This window comes from Ciona intestinalis, unplaced genomic scaffold (genome assembly GCF_000224145.3).
Source record: "Ciona intestinalis unplaced genomic scaffold, KH HT001096.1, whole genome shotgun sequence".
NCBI classification, from domain to species: Eukaryota; Metazoa; Chordata; class Ascidiacea; order Phlebobranchia; family Cionidae; genus Ciona; species Ciona intestinalis.
Genome location: NW_004191417.1, coordinates 32,467 through 47,514, shown reverse-complemented (window position 1 = coordinate 47,514; position 15,048 = coordinate 32,467). Strand labels below are relative to the sequence as shown.

The window sequence follows — 15,048 nt, the reverse complement described above, 5'->3', positions numbered from 1 at the left end:
CCCCGGGAATCCCTTGCACACCTGGTGGTCCGACGCCACCTTCGTTACCCTGTACAAATACACAGTTATAATGTGGGTGTATGTGTTCATTATATCTCCAATGACTTTAAACACCACTATAGCAAGTACATGTATTCTTGGGTAAGACGAACCTTACACCCACAGTGGAAGCATCAAGCCTCGGACCTGTAGCCTTTGGTTACGAAACAACTATAACATCCATACAATGACGAAAGTTTCAACAACAGTATCAAACATTCCAAACCTTTTCCCCCGTCTCCCCTGTCTGTCCGGTATTCCCCTTCACCCCAGGTTCCCCAACAGCCCCATCAGCCCCAGGTTCTCCGGGAATTCCCATGTCACCCCTCTCACCCTGGGGCCCGACAATGGGGGGTAGGGGCTCCGAATATTCATGCTGTAACAATAAACAACCCCCCTGTAGCTTAGTTTTTATCACTAAGTTTATGGAAGTAGCTGGAAAGCCGCTATAGATAAACCCCACGAGCACAATTATAGAAAACTTATTTTAACACCTACCCAACATGCAACCCCACCAACTCACCCTCACAATCGTCTCCACTCTTCCCGGCTTTCCTGGCTCTCCTTGTTCACCCTGTCAATCAAACTGTTACATCACGACATTATGACACCCCACCATTATGACATCACAAACCTGACTTCCTGTGTCTCCCCTTGAACCTTTCGAACCAACGTCACCTGGCTCCCCCTAGTGAGCATATTAAAAGATATCTATGAACACAATTATGTCACCTATACTTACTGGGGGTCCAATATCCCCTGGGAAACCCCTAGGTCCTTGATTCCCGGGGTTCCCCTTTTCACCCGGGGTACCCACGAACCCGGGTGGTCCTTGTGGCCCCGCTGGCCCACCCGGCCCCTCTAGACAGGAGGCCCGATATCACCTGGGGGTCAGGGCCCCGGTAGCCCCCGCTTCCCCGTCCAATCCATCCAACCCCGGAATCCCCTATTAAACAATGGTGAGCTCTTGTTACATAACAATGGTGATAGTTACATCAGAACCGGGCGTCCCATCGTTTCCGTTTAATCCATCGACTCCATTGTCACCCTGTGTTACATAACAATCAACATTATGATGTCATAATCCACACAATCAACTGACCTTTTGACCTTTGACCCCAGGTTCACCAGGTCGACCAGGTTCACCATCTGACCCCGTTGACCCCTTTAACCCCTGACCCCCATTTTTACCGGGGATTCCAGTTACCCCTCTTTCCCCGGGTATTCCTTGACCCCCAACTTCACCCTTGGCTCCTTTCGCCCCATCTTTCCCATCTTCCCCCGGTGCACCATCTCGCCCCTGGTTACCCGCTCTACCCATGGGGCCAGGGGGTCCTTCAATATCTGAGGGGGTTCCCGGTATTCCTGGGGGGCCTTGTGGGCCGACCTCACCCTGGAAAAGGTTTTAATATTGAATCACAATGTTTGATTACAAGGATCAAATATTACACAACTCACCCTTAACCCAGGAGCCCCCATTTCACCCGCCACTCCTGGTGGACCCGGCGTTCCGTCTTCCCCATCCAGACCCGGGGTTCCCCCCAATCCTTCTTCACCCCTCTCGCCCTGCGTTGTAATGATGATGTCATGATGATGTCATAATCGATGACATCACAACTCACCTTTGATCCTTGGTTACCATGGTTACCCGGCACACCTGGCGATCCCTGAACAAACAAAATTATTGACGTAACAATGAACATCTATGACATCACAAACCTGTTCACCCGGTGACCCATCTTTCCCGGGGATTCCCCCAGCCCCAGGTTCACCCTTGACCCCTTCAACCCCGTCATTTCCCGGCAACCCTCGTTCACCTTTGTCACCCTATAATATATGACATCACAACCACCATTATGACATCACAACCACCATTATGATATCACAATACCTTATCGCCAATTTTTCCCGCCCTTCCACGAACTCCCTGAATATAAGATAGAAATAACAAAACATTTAATTTATATGATATCTATGAATGTTATATGATATCTATGAATGTTATATGATATCTATGCTCACCCTTCTCCCAGGTTTCCCGAACGCGCCATCTTTCCCCTAAAACAACCATTATTATATAACAACCACCATTATGACATCACACACAACTTACTGGTACCCCAGGTTCACCCTTACTACCAGGGGGTCCCCCTTTTGACCCCTTGACCCCAGGTTCACCTTTCACCCCAGCTAACCCCTGTGCTCCAGCTTCACCCTGAAGATGTTAATCGTTCAACCAACACATTATGACATCACTAACACATTATGACATCACACCAACACATTATGACATCACAGCAACAAATAATGACATCACATACCGGTTTCCCATCAACCCCATCGGTCCCATTGTACCCGGGACTTCCCGTTTCACCCTGCAATGGGTTCGGTGAAATAGTTAAACATTTAAAGACGTCAAACAAGGGTGTGTTTTATCGAAACGTTGGGTAAATACAAGTTCACCCACCTTTAACCCAGGGGGTCCAGCGGGGCAGGCACACACCTCACCCCCCTCCACGGCCACCACACCTTTAGGCCTCGTTCCCCCCGAGCTGTTCTTGGGGGTTTCCTCGGGGGGTACGAAGGTTGGGGGTGGGGTAAGTATCCGTATCTTGATAGTTTCTTTGTGGGGGGGTGATGATGTCATCGGTAGTGATGTCACTGGTAGTGATGTCACTGGTGGTGATGGGGTCCCCCCCCATCGGTGGTGATGTCACTGGTGGTGATGTCACTGGTGGTGATGTCACTGGTGGTGATGTCTTTGAATCTTCCTGTATGAATAAATAATATGAGTTATGACATCACAATGGTACACCAGGAAATACAGGCTCGATGTCGTACCATCTTGTGCGTGTGTTTGGGTAAGTTACTTAACGACAAACACTGATGGACAAAACAATTGCTCGAATATTTCCTCCACACTTATATATGACCTGTATAACATCCACAATCATTACCTCATCATCAGGTATGAACCCGATCGCTGTGACAAAAGGTGGGGTTGTCGGGTTTGTTGTTGTTGTTGGTTTTGTAGTTGTTGTTGTTGTTGTTGTTGTTGTTGTTGTTGATGTTGTTGGTTTTGTGGTTGTTGTTGTTGTTGTTGTTGGTTTTGTGGTTGTTGTTGTAACTTTTGTTGTTGCAGGAACAGGTTCAGTTGTCGTTTCCGAGTATCCTCTGATTGGTGGGCACTAAATATGACGTATTATAATTATATATGACATCACAATACCACACACTCACAATTGGGTTTCTATGTTGGGGAAGTTCACAACACGTTAGCTCAGCTTTGTCGGCGGATTCGACCTCACAATATAATCGAATCGATTGTATCTCAAACTGTAACAATATAACATGGTTACGTCATCTGTGATGTCATCGTGACGTCATCACCTCTGCAGGGGAATCCCGACGCGTCCTCCCAAGATAGGTGGTTCCCCCGATATCAATCTCGTTAGCTTTTTGTCGCATACGACGCGTTCCAACTTTCACGCAATCGATGAATAAAGTCACAGAACCGCTGCAATAATGATATACATACTGAGTTTTACAAACCTAAATGTAATTACAAGATAAGCTTACGTAAAGATACTACACCTGATATATTATGACATCACACACCTGTTTATGTGCATCAATACTTTGTGAAACTTTTTGTCGAAGAGATTTTCCACCGGAGGGTAACGACGACTTTTGAACTTGCTTGAGGTGGATCGGTGGTCCAACCCCAACCCGATGAAGTCGAGGGATTTCTATGGGGGTAAGATGGTACATGGTGTAAGTTGGTACCCGGGTAAGATGGTACGGGGTAAGATGGGGTAAGATGGTACATGGGTAAGTTGGTACAGGGTGATATATAGTAGATAGGCATACATATCTTCGAACACGATGGCGAAGATCAAATTATAAAAAACAACGAAGAGAAGAAATCTAGCAGAAAAACGGCAGTCGTTAAAACACGCTGCGGGTAAAAATATCTATGAAAACTATCTGTTATAAGACAAGTATGTAATAAACCCCCCCAACACTCACCGTCCTCGGGTTTATCCTTATATTAAACTGATCATTCCCCGAAGAATCGACAATCTTCATGATGCTCCATATTTTCCTCGATGATCGATCGTTCAACCGGAACGTAGAGGAAATGACGTATTGATCGGGAAGTCCCTTGCCGAACACGTCGCTGTAATAGTGGTTGTTACGTTATACAAACGTCATATATACGTCATACACACTTCATGTTACGTCATACGTGATAAAAACGTCCCATTACATGACAATCAGATACACACCGTGTTTTGATTGAAGGACTTCCAGACAACCGGTACGCTTCGAGACCGGGAATCGAACCCGGTACCTTCGTTACGTCATCGGTTAATTTCGCCAAGTTGTCCAAATCAAAAGCGGAAATCAAGTCGAAGCCTGAATGGTTGAAATATGGTTAGAAAGTGGGCGTGTGGTGGGTGTGGCAGGAAGTAAAAGAAGAAGGTTTAGTGCTGATGGGTTTGTTAGGTGTTTGTGACGTACCTGATCTTTGTTTCTTCTTTGTGACGTCATAAATCGCTTCGTGCCGTCATACGCGCAGTGTGACGGAATACAACGCAGTGTGACGTCATATACCGCTCCGTGACGTCATTAGTAACGTCATACAACGTTTGGGACGGCATACGACGCACTGTGACATCATACTACGCATGCAAACTACGAATCACCTTGAAATTAAGTGGGTAAACCCCCGTATATGAGAACATGCGGTTAGTTCGCGAAGGATTAGCTTGCCTGGTATGACGGTGAGGTCACCTTTCAAAGGGTCATCAGTGGTGCCGAGATCGGGACATATCGCGTCTGTGATAATGGGAGTATGATAATAACATAATAAATGCAATATAAGAATGTCCACCATACCGACACAAATGATCTGCCGCAGTAGTTCCCGGATCCTCTCGATCGCTTGAAAGTCGTCCACCTGCATCACGTGACGAGAATCCGGGTCGGACGCGATTTCGTTTAATTCCTCGACCACTGCCGTTGATACCTGACGTCATAGTACACGTCATAATATGTGCGTCGTATTAATATATAACGTCATACCCCATGACGTCACAATACTCACCCCGACAGCGTAAAGTTGGATTCCATTGTTTTGTGCCTCTAGTGACGGGTTAAACACATTATCTTGCGCGCGGCCATCGGTGAGAACAATGGCCAGCCTATTGTAACCAAACTCGATGTCGCGCGCACCGTTGGCAATACTGAAGGATTCTTCATTCATAAATCGAATCGCTTTTCCCGTTCTAGTATTGCCTGGAATATTCAATATTATGACGTGTAATATAAGATTGTGACGTCACACGGCGTCGTCCGCCGCGGGACAATAGATGAAAGAGTAGATAATGTTGCGGAATAATTACACGAAGGATTATCCTTTAGTTGTCGCTCGCGGCTATAACATTGGGGTGTTTGTGACGTAATAATGGGACAATAGGGCCCTTGGTCACGCGTCGGTGACCTTATATTATTTCTATGTGGACACCTGTTTAAACACGTGACCGTTCAACCCCTTGACTTTTCAAGTGCTCGTTATAGATGCAATCCATCTGTGAGACATTATAACAAATCTGGGGTGACATTGTTAAAATACAGTTACGCTCATAGTTGTCAAACATAGGGAACCTCATTGATTAATGTGGTGAATGCAATATATTTTGGTTCTGCTTGTTTGTATAGACACCTAACAGCAGGGTAAAATCTAGGGTGACATTGTTAAAACACAGTTACGCTCATAGTTGTCAAACATAGGGAACCTCATTGATTAATGTGGTGAATGCAATATACTTTGGCTCTGCTTGTTTGTATAGACACCTAACAGCAGGATGAAACCTGGGGTGACATTGTTAAAATGTAGTTACACTCATAGTTGTCAAACATAGGGAACCTCGTTGATTAATGTGGTGAATGCAATATACTTTGGCTCTGCTTGTTTGTACAGACACCTAAGCTAAATACTTGGGCCACAGCTCACCGTTTAAATAAGTAATATTCCCGACCGCTTGAATTAAGGAATCTCGATCCGTATATTGGTTGAGTGCGATCGCCATCTCTGGTTCTTCAGCGTAAACGACGACGCCGACTCTTGTGTAATCGGGGCCGATGTCGAACGTCGCTACGAGGTCGGACACCCATCTGGGGGTAGGGGGTAAAATATGGGTTGATGGGGCAAAGCTGCATTTTTATTCTGTTAAACAAAGTTAAACGATGGCGAAGATCCAATTATTTAAAACAACAAAGAATTTGCACCAAAACTACAATTGTTAAAACACGCTACGGGTGTGTGGGAAGTGGCGTCGGTCGAAACAGCTGTTCCAATAAAGAGATATTTTGGGTGAAAGGGGTATTTTAAAATAGTAAAACATGTTTGAAACGTTGGGGCGGATATGGGGGTTATTTAGGGTAAAAGGGGTTGTTGGGCAATGAGGGGGTGTTAGGGGTAAAGAGGGGTTGCTAGGGGGTTATTGGGGTTTGGGGTTATTGTGGAGTTCGGGGGCCTTATTTGGTTGAAGGAATATTTTAACGGCAAAAAAAATCTAAAAGTTGAAAATATTTGTTTGAAGCAATATTCGTGAGAAATCATTGAACCATAACTTGTTCATTGAACCATGACTTACTTTCGAACCCGCCCGAAATCCTGATCTCCAACGCTACTTGAAGCGTCCAACACGAACACCAAGTCATAATACACCGTTCGGCAACCTGTGGTACGACATGGTTAGCGAGCCTAATATAGAAGCATGCGTCGCCTGTTTAAGTGTTACGTCACAATACCATTTATGGAAACATTAGAATAATCTGTTGAAGAATGTGGTTGCTACGTCACAGAGGATATTCAGAAAAATAGTTACGATTGTTACGTCATAATCCAAGGATTGTTTGGTCTGAATCAAGATAAAGAAAGATTATGACATAACAATGATGAATGGATACGTCACAATGACATTACGTGACAACGAGTCCAATTGACCGATTTATGACGTAACACAAGACGATGTGGTTTCATTATGACATCACAACAAGCGTGTGGTTAATCAACCGGAAATTTTGAAGTTCATAGAAATCTTCTACAACTACGATAATAGAAATCATATATTTGAAGGAAAAGATCAAATTAAACATCAATTATGATGTAAATATTCATTCATGCGTCATAATGACAAATCACACGTCACACACGATACGTCATCACTACGTCATTTATCAAGCACTGTTATTATGAATCATGACGTCATGCTTACATGCACACGTGACCCGTGCCGTGATTTTGTCACGTGACAACTCACGAAATCATTATGACGTCATACAGTCACCTCCTTGTCCAAGAATCCGATTGTTCCAACTTCGCGATTCGACTTCTATTTGTCACCGGACAAACGACCATTGTTACCAGTGCTTGATAAACGACCAATAGTGGCCCGCCACGTCACAAATACTTTCGTGACGTCATAATACAAACATAATGTTCACGTAATAATTAAAATTTTACCTTTTCTATTGTCCGACGATTGTTGCGCAAGTAATTGTGACGTCATCAACACAAGAACCGACGCCGCGAGAAAACTCTTCATCGTCTGTGATGTAACAATACCTGTTGAGAGAATGTTCTTAAAATTCCACAAATTCTTGGATCGCGAAAACATCGCGAGGGAGAAAATATTTAATTAACCGGAATATTTGATTGTTACGTCATATTAACTCATTGTCCTTGGGGAATTACATAAATCGGGATTGTTCCAAATAAATTATGACGTAATAAAGCGTTCATTGTTATCATATTAAGCAATGATGACGTAACACCCACCTATATGACGTCACGCTGGTTAATTCATTTTACGCGAAATCTGTGAAAAAGAAGAAGAAATTGAAACGACATTCCGCGACGTGGTCGGCCGAGCGGAACAACAGGAAACCAGCGAAAGAAGCGCTTGTGACGTCATAATGAACTTGACCGGGCCAATTCACAATTAATCGATGATTATGACGTCACAATAAAGTAAAAGAATATTGTTCGACGACAATTGGTCGACAATGGTATTTGTCGCCTCGGGGGTTGAATCTAATTGTCGTCAATTAGTTGGAGGACTTGTGATGTCATTTCCGGCTTAAAGTTGTCGCGAAACATGGCGTTTAGTGAGCGATGTTTGTGACGTAATAACCGAAGATAACTTGAAGTGGCGGAGGAATATTTGAGACAGACGGCTCTAATTACCAAAACAAACAGAACGTAATTGAAACTCGCGCGGTCGCTTTTTGTTATCTGCTTAACGTCACTCTGATTGATGATGATCGTCAATCTAAGGTAGTTAACAAGATATTCAATACGCGTGAGGTTAAACCATGGAAATATCATATTATAGCGACTACCGCGATCGAAATCGAGAATTTTTCGAATTTTTCCCCAAAAAGAGGATCCTGTTAAAACCAGCGAAGCGTGAAAACAAAGCTGACAATTGTTACTATGATGTCAGAGAAACCCTTGCAATCTATCTGTGACGATATAAACGGGCTAACTATGACCTCACAACTAATTCGAATTCCACAATTACATTGAAAACACTTTTCATTGTTTGCCCATTGTCTCGTCATAATAAATACAAAACCAACATGTGACGTCACAGAGCATCCATTATTACACTCGAAATTAATAATCGAACAGTTTGAGCGGCAGCGTCGAAGCGATTATGACGTAATAAAAATAATAATCGACAATCCCAAACTTTCGCGACAGCAACGACGACGCTTCGCTGAATCTAACATTCGAAAACAACTTTCCTGAAGCTTAAATCGCGGCCACCGCGCCATACGCGACGCGTAATACACCAGACCTTCCTGATTAAAGTTTGTCTAACTTTGGTTCAAACTTCAACTTACCCTCGCACGCCACCACGCGGATGAATAGAACAGCTGATTCAAAGCTGGAGAACGAATTTATTGTTCCTCTGTGACGTAATACACACTGGAAATCATGACGTAATAATATATTTGTTTTGAAGCTTCTGGAAAACAGAAACAGGATTAGAACACCTTCATAGTTTATGTGGCTGGCGTTGGTGGAAAGCCACTACGGCACGACAAGCCCCCAGCCAATGGTAGTAGGCTGCTTAACTACGCTAGCTAGCGGTAAGAAATTAACTGACATAAATCCGCTAGGGGTCCTTTAAAAATCAAACGTGGGATTGTGAAGTTTCACGGTTTGTGTGACGTCAAATAGGATTGGAAATCCCCCAATAAATTTTATTGTTGGTTTATTTATTTAACAAACTAATAAAAGTTTTAAAACAAGGAAACTTTGTTGACATGTTACAATAATATGACATCACAATACATTTTCATGGTTGGGTGGTTTGGGGGCGTACACAGGCGCCAAACCTGGGGTGGCGAGGTGGGTAGGCCAAACCCCCTAATACTTGAAATATTAATCAATGGAACTTTCAGTTTTACAGGAACGCGTGTCTAACTATCCAAACCCCGTCAGGTCTCCCCAATGTTTATAAACCTTTTGTCAATATTTTCACTCGTTTATATCTGGTTTCAATATCATGAGAAAAGCGCCCACTAAGTGGAGACTTCCAGTGACAAACACCTGAAGGTGCTTCCCTCTTAACTTCATGGTTGGGTAATCTTCTTGTGATGTCATAGACTGTAGTGTCTTCCACAGTTCTTCATCCCGTCCCTCGGTGACACTAGAGAGCGCATCGGCGACCGAGAGGAAAGTTTGAGCCTCGTCGTTGTTGGTCGGGGTTCCCCTAGACTGACACACTTCCTTCCAAGCGTCACGGTTCGCGAAGATTCGGAAAATTTGGTTTTCGATCGGAATTTTAAGATTGTTTTGGTCGTTAAACCTTGACGGGGCGTGTGAGGCAATATTGGGGACGAACAGACTTCGAGAAAATCCGCACGGGAATAAAATCTCGAGGAATTGTTTCGCATCGCGGTTGTTTGTCACGTTAAATGCAAGAATTTTCTCGCACGAAGTTTTCAAATGAAATTCCTCTGTCGAAGATTCTTCCATGAACCACTTGGTGGCGCAAGTAAGGCTACGGACCGTATGTGCGCCGTCAAGGTAAAAACTAACAGAGCGGAACTTGATCACCTGACCTCTACCATTCCATACACAACTATGCAATCCTTGTCGGAAAGGTTCGTTTAATGGGAACAATAAGTTTGGTGATGTCATAATAGGTGACATAGAGGTCCTTTGTAACCAACAATTAGCCAGCTGTGTGGCCAGTGATGCGTTAAGTTTCTGGTGGTCACCTGACAAACCTAGGGTAAGGTCATCTGACCTGGGGTAAGAGTCAAAGTTTGGGACAATTTTCAAATCGACGTTAAATTCGTTTGCTCGTTGTTTCAACACTGCCATCCCCTCGGTGGGTTGGGGGAGGGTAAACGCGGGGGTTCCGGGTTTAAATATCCCCCCCTTTTGCCACGCTATCTTTTCTATAGTATTTCCAAGGTATTCGGTATGGTCGATACCCAATGCTGCTACCCCGCAACAGATGGGGCGAGATATCACGTTTGTCGCATCAAATGCACCCCCTATACCAACCTCTATTACAGCTGCCCCAACTTTCTCATGTTTGAAAATATAGAAAGCTAGTATCGTAAGCATGTAGAAGTAACTCGGGATCTTTGCTTCGTAATCATCCTCCGATATTTTCAAAAGTTCATGAACTTCCCAGAAATACTTGGTGAACAAATCTGTCGATATCGGTCGCCCGTTTAACCGGATGCGTTCCCTAACTTCCAGTAGGTGGGGTGAAGAGTAGAACCCCGTTTTTACTCCATGTTTGCGTAAAATGCTTTCCACAAACGCACACGTCGATCCCTTGCCCTTGGTCCCAGTAACATGGATGACACGTAGGTCGTTAATATCCTTCTCGGAAACATCAACTCGATGCAGAAATTCCTTCATCAGCAAAAGACCGAGACCTTCCAACTTTTGTTTGGCCGACAACATCTTGTAACACTGCAGTTCGTTTAACGTTTGAACGGCTTCCTCATATTTCGTGTCAATCGCCTCCATTTGTTGCCTGTGATAAATAATAGGTTTATTTCTTTAAAAATTAAAAGTAAACAACACTTATTTTGAGTATATATATTTTATGTTATTTATCTTGTCGAAAATTGAACAACACATGACCCGCAAATCTTTATCTGTCAACATTGTTTATAATTTGTTATCTGTCACTTTTTGTTATTGTTTATAATTTGTTATCTGTCAGCACTGGTGTCGATTTATATCGTGCATGGTATGCAGGCCTACCCTGAGGACTTTGCAACGGTTGCAGCAACCCCTGGATTTTCCAATTATAAAAGCAAATTATTTCTTAAATCTTTTATTTAACTTTATGAAATAATTACTTTATAGTAGCTATGCAACGCCTTCATTCTCTTAACATATAAACTAGGTTTACAATATTTCTATGGATATTTATCGCAAACCTCACACTTACGTCACAATAACAACAACATGACGTCACTTCCTGCTCCGCACACGTGATAATTACGTAATTATTAGCAATTTAATTAATGAATAACTTACTGATATCCACGAGTTATAATTGTAGAAATTCCTCGATGGAAAACCAGTTTATTCCAACCCAACATCGCGCGCTGTGGCCACAACATTGACCAACTTCATAATGACTTCTGTGACGAAACAACGGTAGAAACAATGCAACAATAGCGCCACCACTCGACGAAACCCACGTGTGTGACCTCACAATGGTATCGCGACAGAGTGAACGAATGAATCGCGATCATCGTTATTTATACCCCCCGTCTCGCTTCACTTGTAATAATAACAAATTTAAACCGCGACTATTACGAATAATATTTACATAGTTTAATTTAATTAAATAAGGTCCACCTTTATTAAACGATAAAATTTTGTTTTTTTTAATGTTTTTTTCCGCATGAATGGACACTGTTCTGTTTCGTCACAATCAACAGGGATTTTCCCAGAATTTATCCCCAGTTGGAAAACCAGTGTTTTAGAACGACATCGCAGTTTCGGGAAACTAGAGGAATCAACAATAGTTATTATGATCGTGCAGTCGTTGACTCAACCTACAAGGACCATGGGGGAACTAAATAAACAACGGGAGGATCAAAGTTTCACCGATATTGTTGTTCTTGTGGAGGGTGAGTTGGGGGGGGGCGTTAGACCTGGGGTGGCAGGGTGGGCAAGCCAACCTCTAATTTTCTGCTCTTTATTAATCAGTAAACATTACAACCAATAAGTTAGATTTGTTTCACAGGATTGTGTGTCTAACTACCCCTGCCTCCCCTGTGTTTTACAAAGTTTGGTGCTTATTAAAGTTATCACATGTTTATTATCAACCCAGGAGTGAAGTTCCACGCTCACCGAGCGATTCTCGCCGCAAATAGTTCGGTGTTTCGGTCCGTTCTGCAAGAAACAACAACAGTAATTATGTTTTAACGACTGTTGTTTTGTTGCTAATTCTTTCTCTTCGTTATTTTAATTAATTTGATCTTCGCTATCGTATTTAAAAAGATAAATAATATTTATGTTAATCTACCAACATATGTAATATATGGGTGATTGTTTTTATGTGTGGATGATAAAATTAACCCCCGACTATTAACCTCTGGGTTGGAGCAGTTACTGTTAAGTGTCTTGCTCAAGGACACAGGGGTTTCACCTTCTAATGTACTGAATTACTAATCATAACTTTAAACACCACAGGAGGGCACCCCCAATATCAACTTGGACGGCGTTGAATCGGCAAACTTTTCGACGATCATCAACTTTATCTACACCTCTAACCTAACAATCAACCAAACCAATGCCGATCAAATATCGGCCACTTCGGAATTCTTGAAAATATCCTCAATTGTCGAACTTTGCGCGAAGTTTAAACAACAACTCAATAATGATGGTTTGTTTCATAGAAATCTTACATATTGGGATATTTTATAAGATTTTTATAGAATCCTCAAAATGTGACGAACCTGAGGTTTCCGACAACGAGGGAAATATTGAGGTTGAAGAAGAAGACGGGTGCGTTGGTGTTGTTGATACTATATGTATATTATATATGCTCAGGCAAATGTTAGGTAAATATGAAAGAGATCTTCTGACAATTGTTCGTTTTCCAAAGAAGATCTTTCGTTTGAATTCTCGAAATAATCTATTTATTCTTATTTTTTTCTAGTCGATTGCAAACAACAGAAGCTACAAAGGTGATTATGATGTCGTACATGTGTGGTTATGATGTCATATATGGGTGATTATATATCGCTGCGATCAAACATGCCCACCTGGTTCTAATAATATGTTGCTACCCAGCACTGTTTTTACACTGATAAAAATATATCCTAGAATTCTGAAGAAATTCAAGTTGAGAAACGCCGCGGTCGTAAACCGTTGGAGCGCGTCGAGTGTCCGATTTGTCGCAAAGTAATGACGGAAGTTCGAATGGAAGCTCATCTTCGTTATCATAATGGGGAAAACCCCGTTACTTGTGGTTGGTGTGGAAGGTCATTCGCGAATATTTATAATCTTAAAATACATGAACGGATCCATACCGGTTGGTTTATATGATGTTTATGTTGCCTATATATGATCTTTATGTTGCTTATATAAGATTTCTATCCTCAGGTGAACGACCCCACAAATGCCAGGTTTGCTCGAAAACCTTTTCGGACCCTTCAAGTTTAAGCAAGCACAAACTGTGGCACGCCGGGGTGAAGAAGAAGAGTTGTCCCGTTTGCCGAAGAATGTTCGCTACGGCAACACAAGTCAGGTTGGTGGGGGGGGTTTGGTGTAACCTAACCAAATATATTAAACCCAACCTAATGGATAAGTCAGCATTAAGGAAATATTTATATCATGATGTAGCAATTGTGACGTACAATGACAACAATGTTATTCCCCCATAGAGATCATATACGAACGCACACCAAAGAGAAACCTTTCGTATGCCAACAATGTGGAAAAAGTTACGGATATAAATGTGATCTTACTCGCCACATGAGGGAGCATAATGGTGGGTGTGATGTCATAATGGTGGGTTGTGATGTCATTAATAAATCTATCCTTGTGGGTATATGTGCTTGGACACTTAACCGTCTCATCGCATGACAGATAAAACATAAAAATCTACAATTGCCAGAAGATCTTTTACACTGAAAGAATGGAAACAACATAGGCACTTCATATTTTGTACCGCAGGTAACTTGTTCGGTCCATGCCCCGATTGTGGGCGATTGTTCAACCATAACGGAAACTACAAGGCTCATCTAAAAACGCATCTCAAGAAACAGAACGTAAACATAGAAATAAAATTATTGTATCTTATATAACATTTCTATGTGAAACAGCCACTGCCAGTTTTCTTTGTTGAAGAGAACGAGGTGATTGTGACATCACAAGACAGGCAAGTGTCACCTCCTAGTGGTGAGAATGGGAAGGTGAGTTAGTTGTTTCCTTTTTTAGTCGGTCTCGTTTTATTGGGGTTACTAGACCCCTAATTTTGATCGCTATCGTAAAATAAGCAATTATTCGCATTCAAAAAAAATGTTTTATTTGTTTCTAGAATCTCGATACTTCGATGAACAATGGATCGTGTGTGATGTCACAAGAAGAGGTTTGTTGTCATAATAGCAGTTGTGATGTCATAATGGTTGATTGTCAACAGGAAGTGATGTCGGCAACAACGTCATTGGAGCAAAACATGCTGAGTCATGATGACATCGTGAAAAACGAGAACTCGTTGGTGATTGTCGACCAAACAATGGAATCCAACTTTGAAACATAAACATTTGTGATGTCATCATGAAACTTCGTGATGTCATGTATTATGTCATAATGTTGTCCGTGTTATGTCTGCGTCGAATAAATTTCAATGAAAAACATTTTACTGAGTTGGTGTTTTGAGATATTGGTCATTGTATGTTGGGCCACATGTGATTTTCCAATAAATATGTGGGACC

At 42.4% G+C, this 15,048-nt stretch overlaps 3 protein-coding genes across 4 annotated transcripts; 1 reads left to right on the top strand and 2 right to left on the bottom strand.

Moving 5' to 3' along the window:
• Window positions 1-850: 850 nt before the first annotated feature.
• Window positions 851-8,918, bottom strand: LOC100182749 (collagen alpha-1(XXII) chain). Its single transcript, XM_026840009.1, is given in 26 exon segments — window positions 851-985; window positions 1,034-1,087; window positions 1,142-1,432; window positions 1,498-1,605; window positions 1,662-1,706; window positions 1,759-1,866; window positions 1,931-1,966; window positions 2,062-2,097; window positions 2,153-2,254; window positions 2,361-2,414; window positions 2,507-2,599; window positions 2,601-2,810; window positions 2,997-3,227; window positions 3,280-3,375; window positions 3,430-3,556; window positions 3,658-3,788; window positions 4,069-4,219; window positions 4,329-4,458; window positions 4,816-4,881; window positions 4,942-5,071; window positions 5,150-5,340; window positions 6,059-6,219; window positions 6,702-6,786; window positions 7,398-7,442; window positions 7,574-7,675; window positions 7,889-8,918. Coding segments are annotated over 25 exon segments (2,829 nt in total). The 5' UTR covers window positions 7,656-7,675; window positions 7,889-8,918; the 3' UTR covers window positions 851-919.
• A 266-nt stretch (window positions 8,919-9,184) lies between these two features.
• LOC100179611 (folylpolyglutamate synthase, mitochondrial-like) lies at window positions 9,185-11,865 on the bottom strand. The gene is made up of 2 exons (XM_002128971.3): window positions 11,633-11,865; window positions 9,185-11,120 (listed from the first exon to the last, which is right to left on the bottom strand). Exons 1-2 carry the CDS (start codon window positions 11,716-11,718, stop codon window positions 9,599-9,601), a joined length of 1,608 nt encoding a protein of 535 aa, XP_002129007.1. The 5' UTR covers window positions 11,719-11,865; the 3' UTR covers window positions 9,185-9,598.
• An 89-nt stretch (window positions 11,866-11,954) lies between these two features.
• zf(c2h2)-35 (zinc finger protein) lies at window positions 11,955-14,970 on the top strand. 2 transcript variants are annotated; one of them, XM_009863127.3, is made up of 12 exons: window positions 11,955-12,234; window positions 12,438-12,517; window positions 12,800-12,992; window positions 13,045-13,114; window positions 13,269-13,296; window positions 13,436-13,643; window positions 13,715-13,859; window positions 13,996-14,102; window positions 14,288-14,382; window positions 14,437-14,526; window positions 14,652-14,702; window positions 14,754-14,970. In XM_009863127.3, exons 1-12 carry the CDS (start codon window positions 12,006-12,008, stop codon window positions 14,871-14,873), a joined length of 1,416 nt encoding a protein of 471 aa, XP_009861429.2. In that variant the 5' UTR covers window positions 11,955-12,005; the 3' UTR covers window positions 14,874-14,970.
• Window positions 14,971-15,048: the final 78 nt, after the last annotated feature.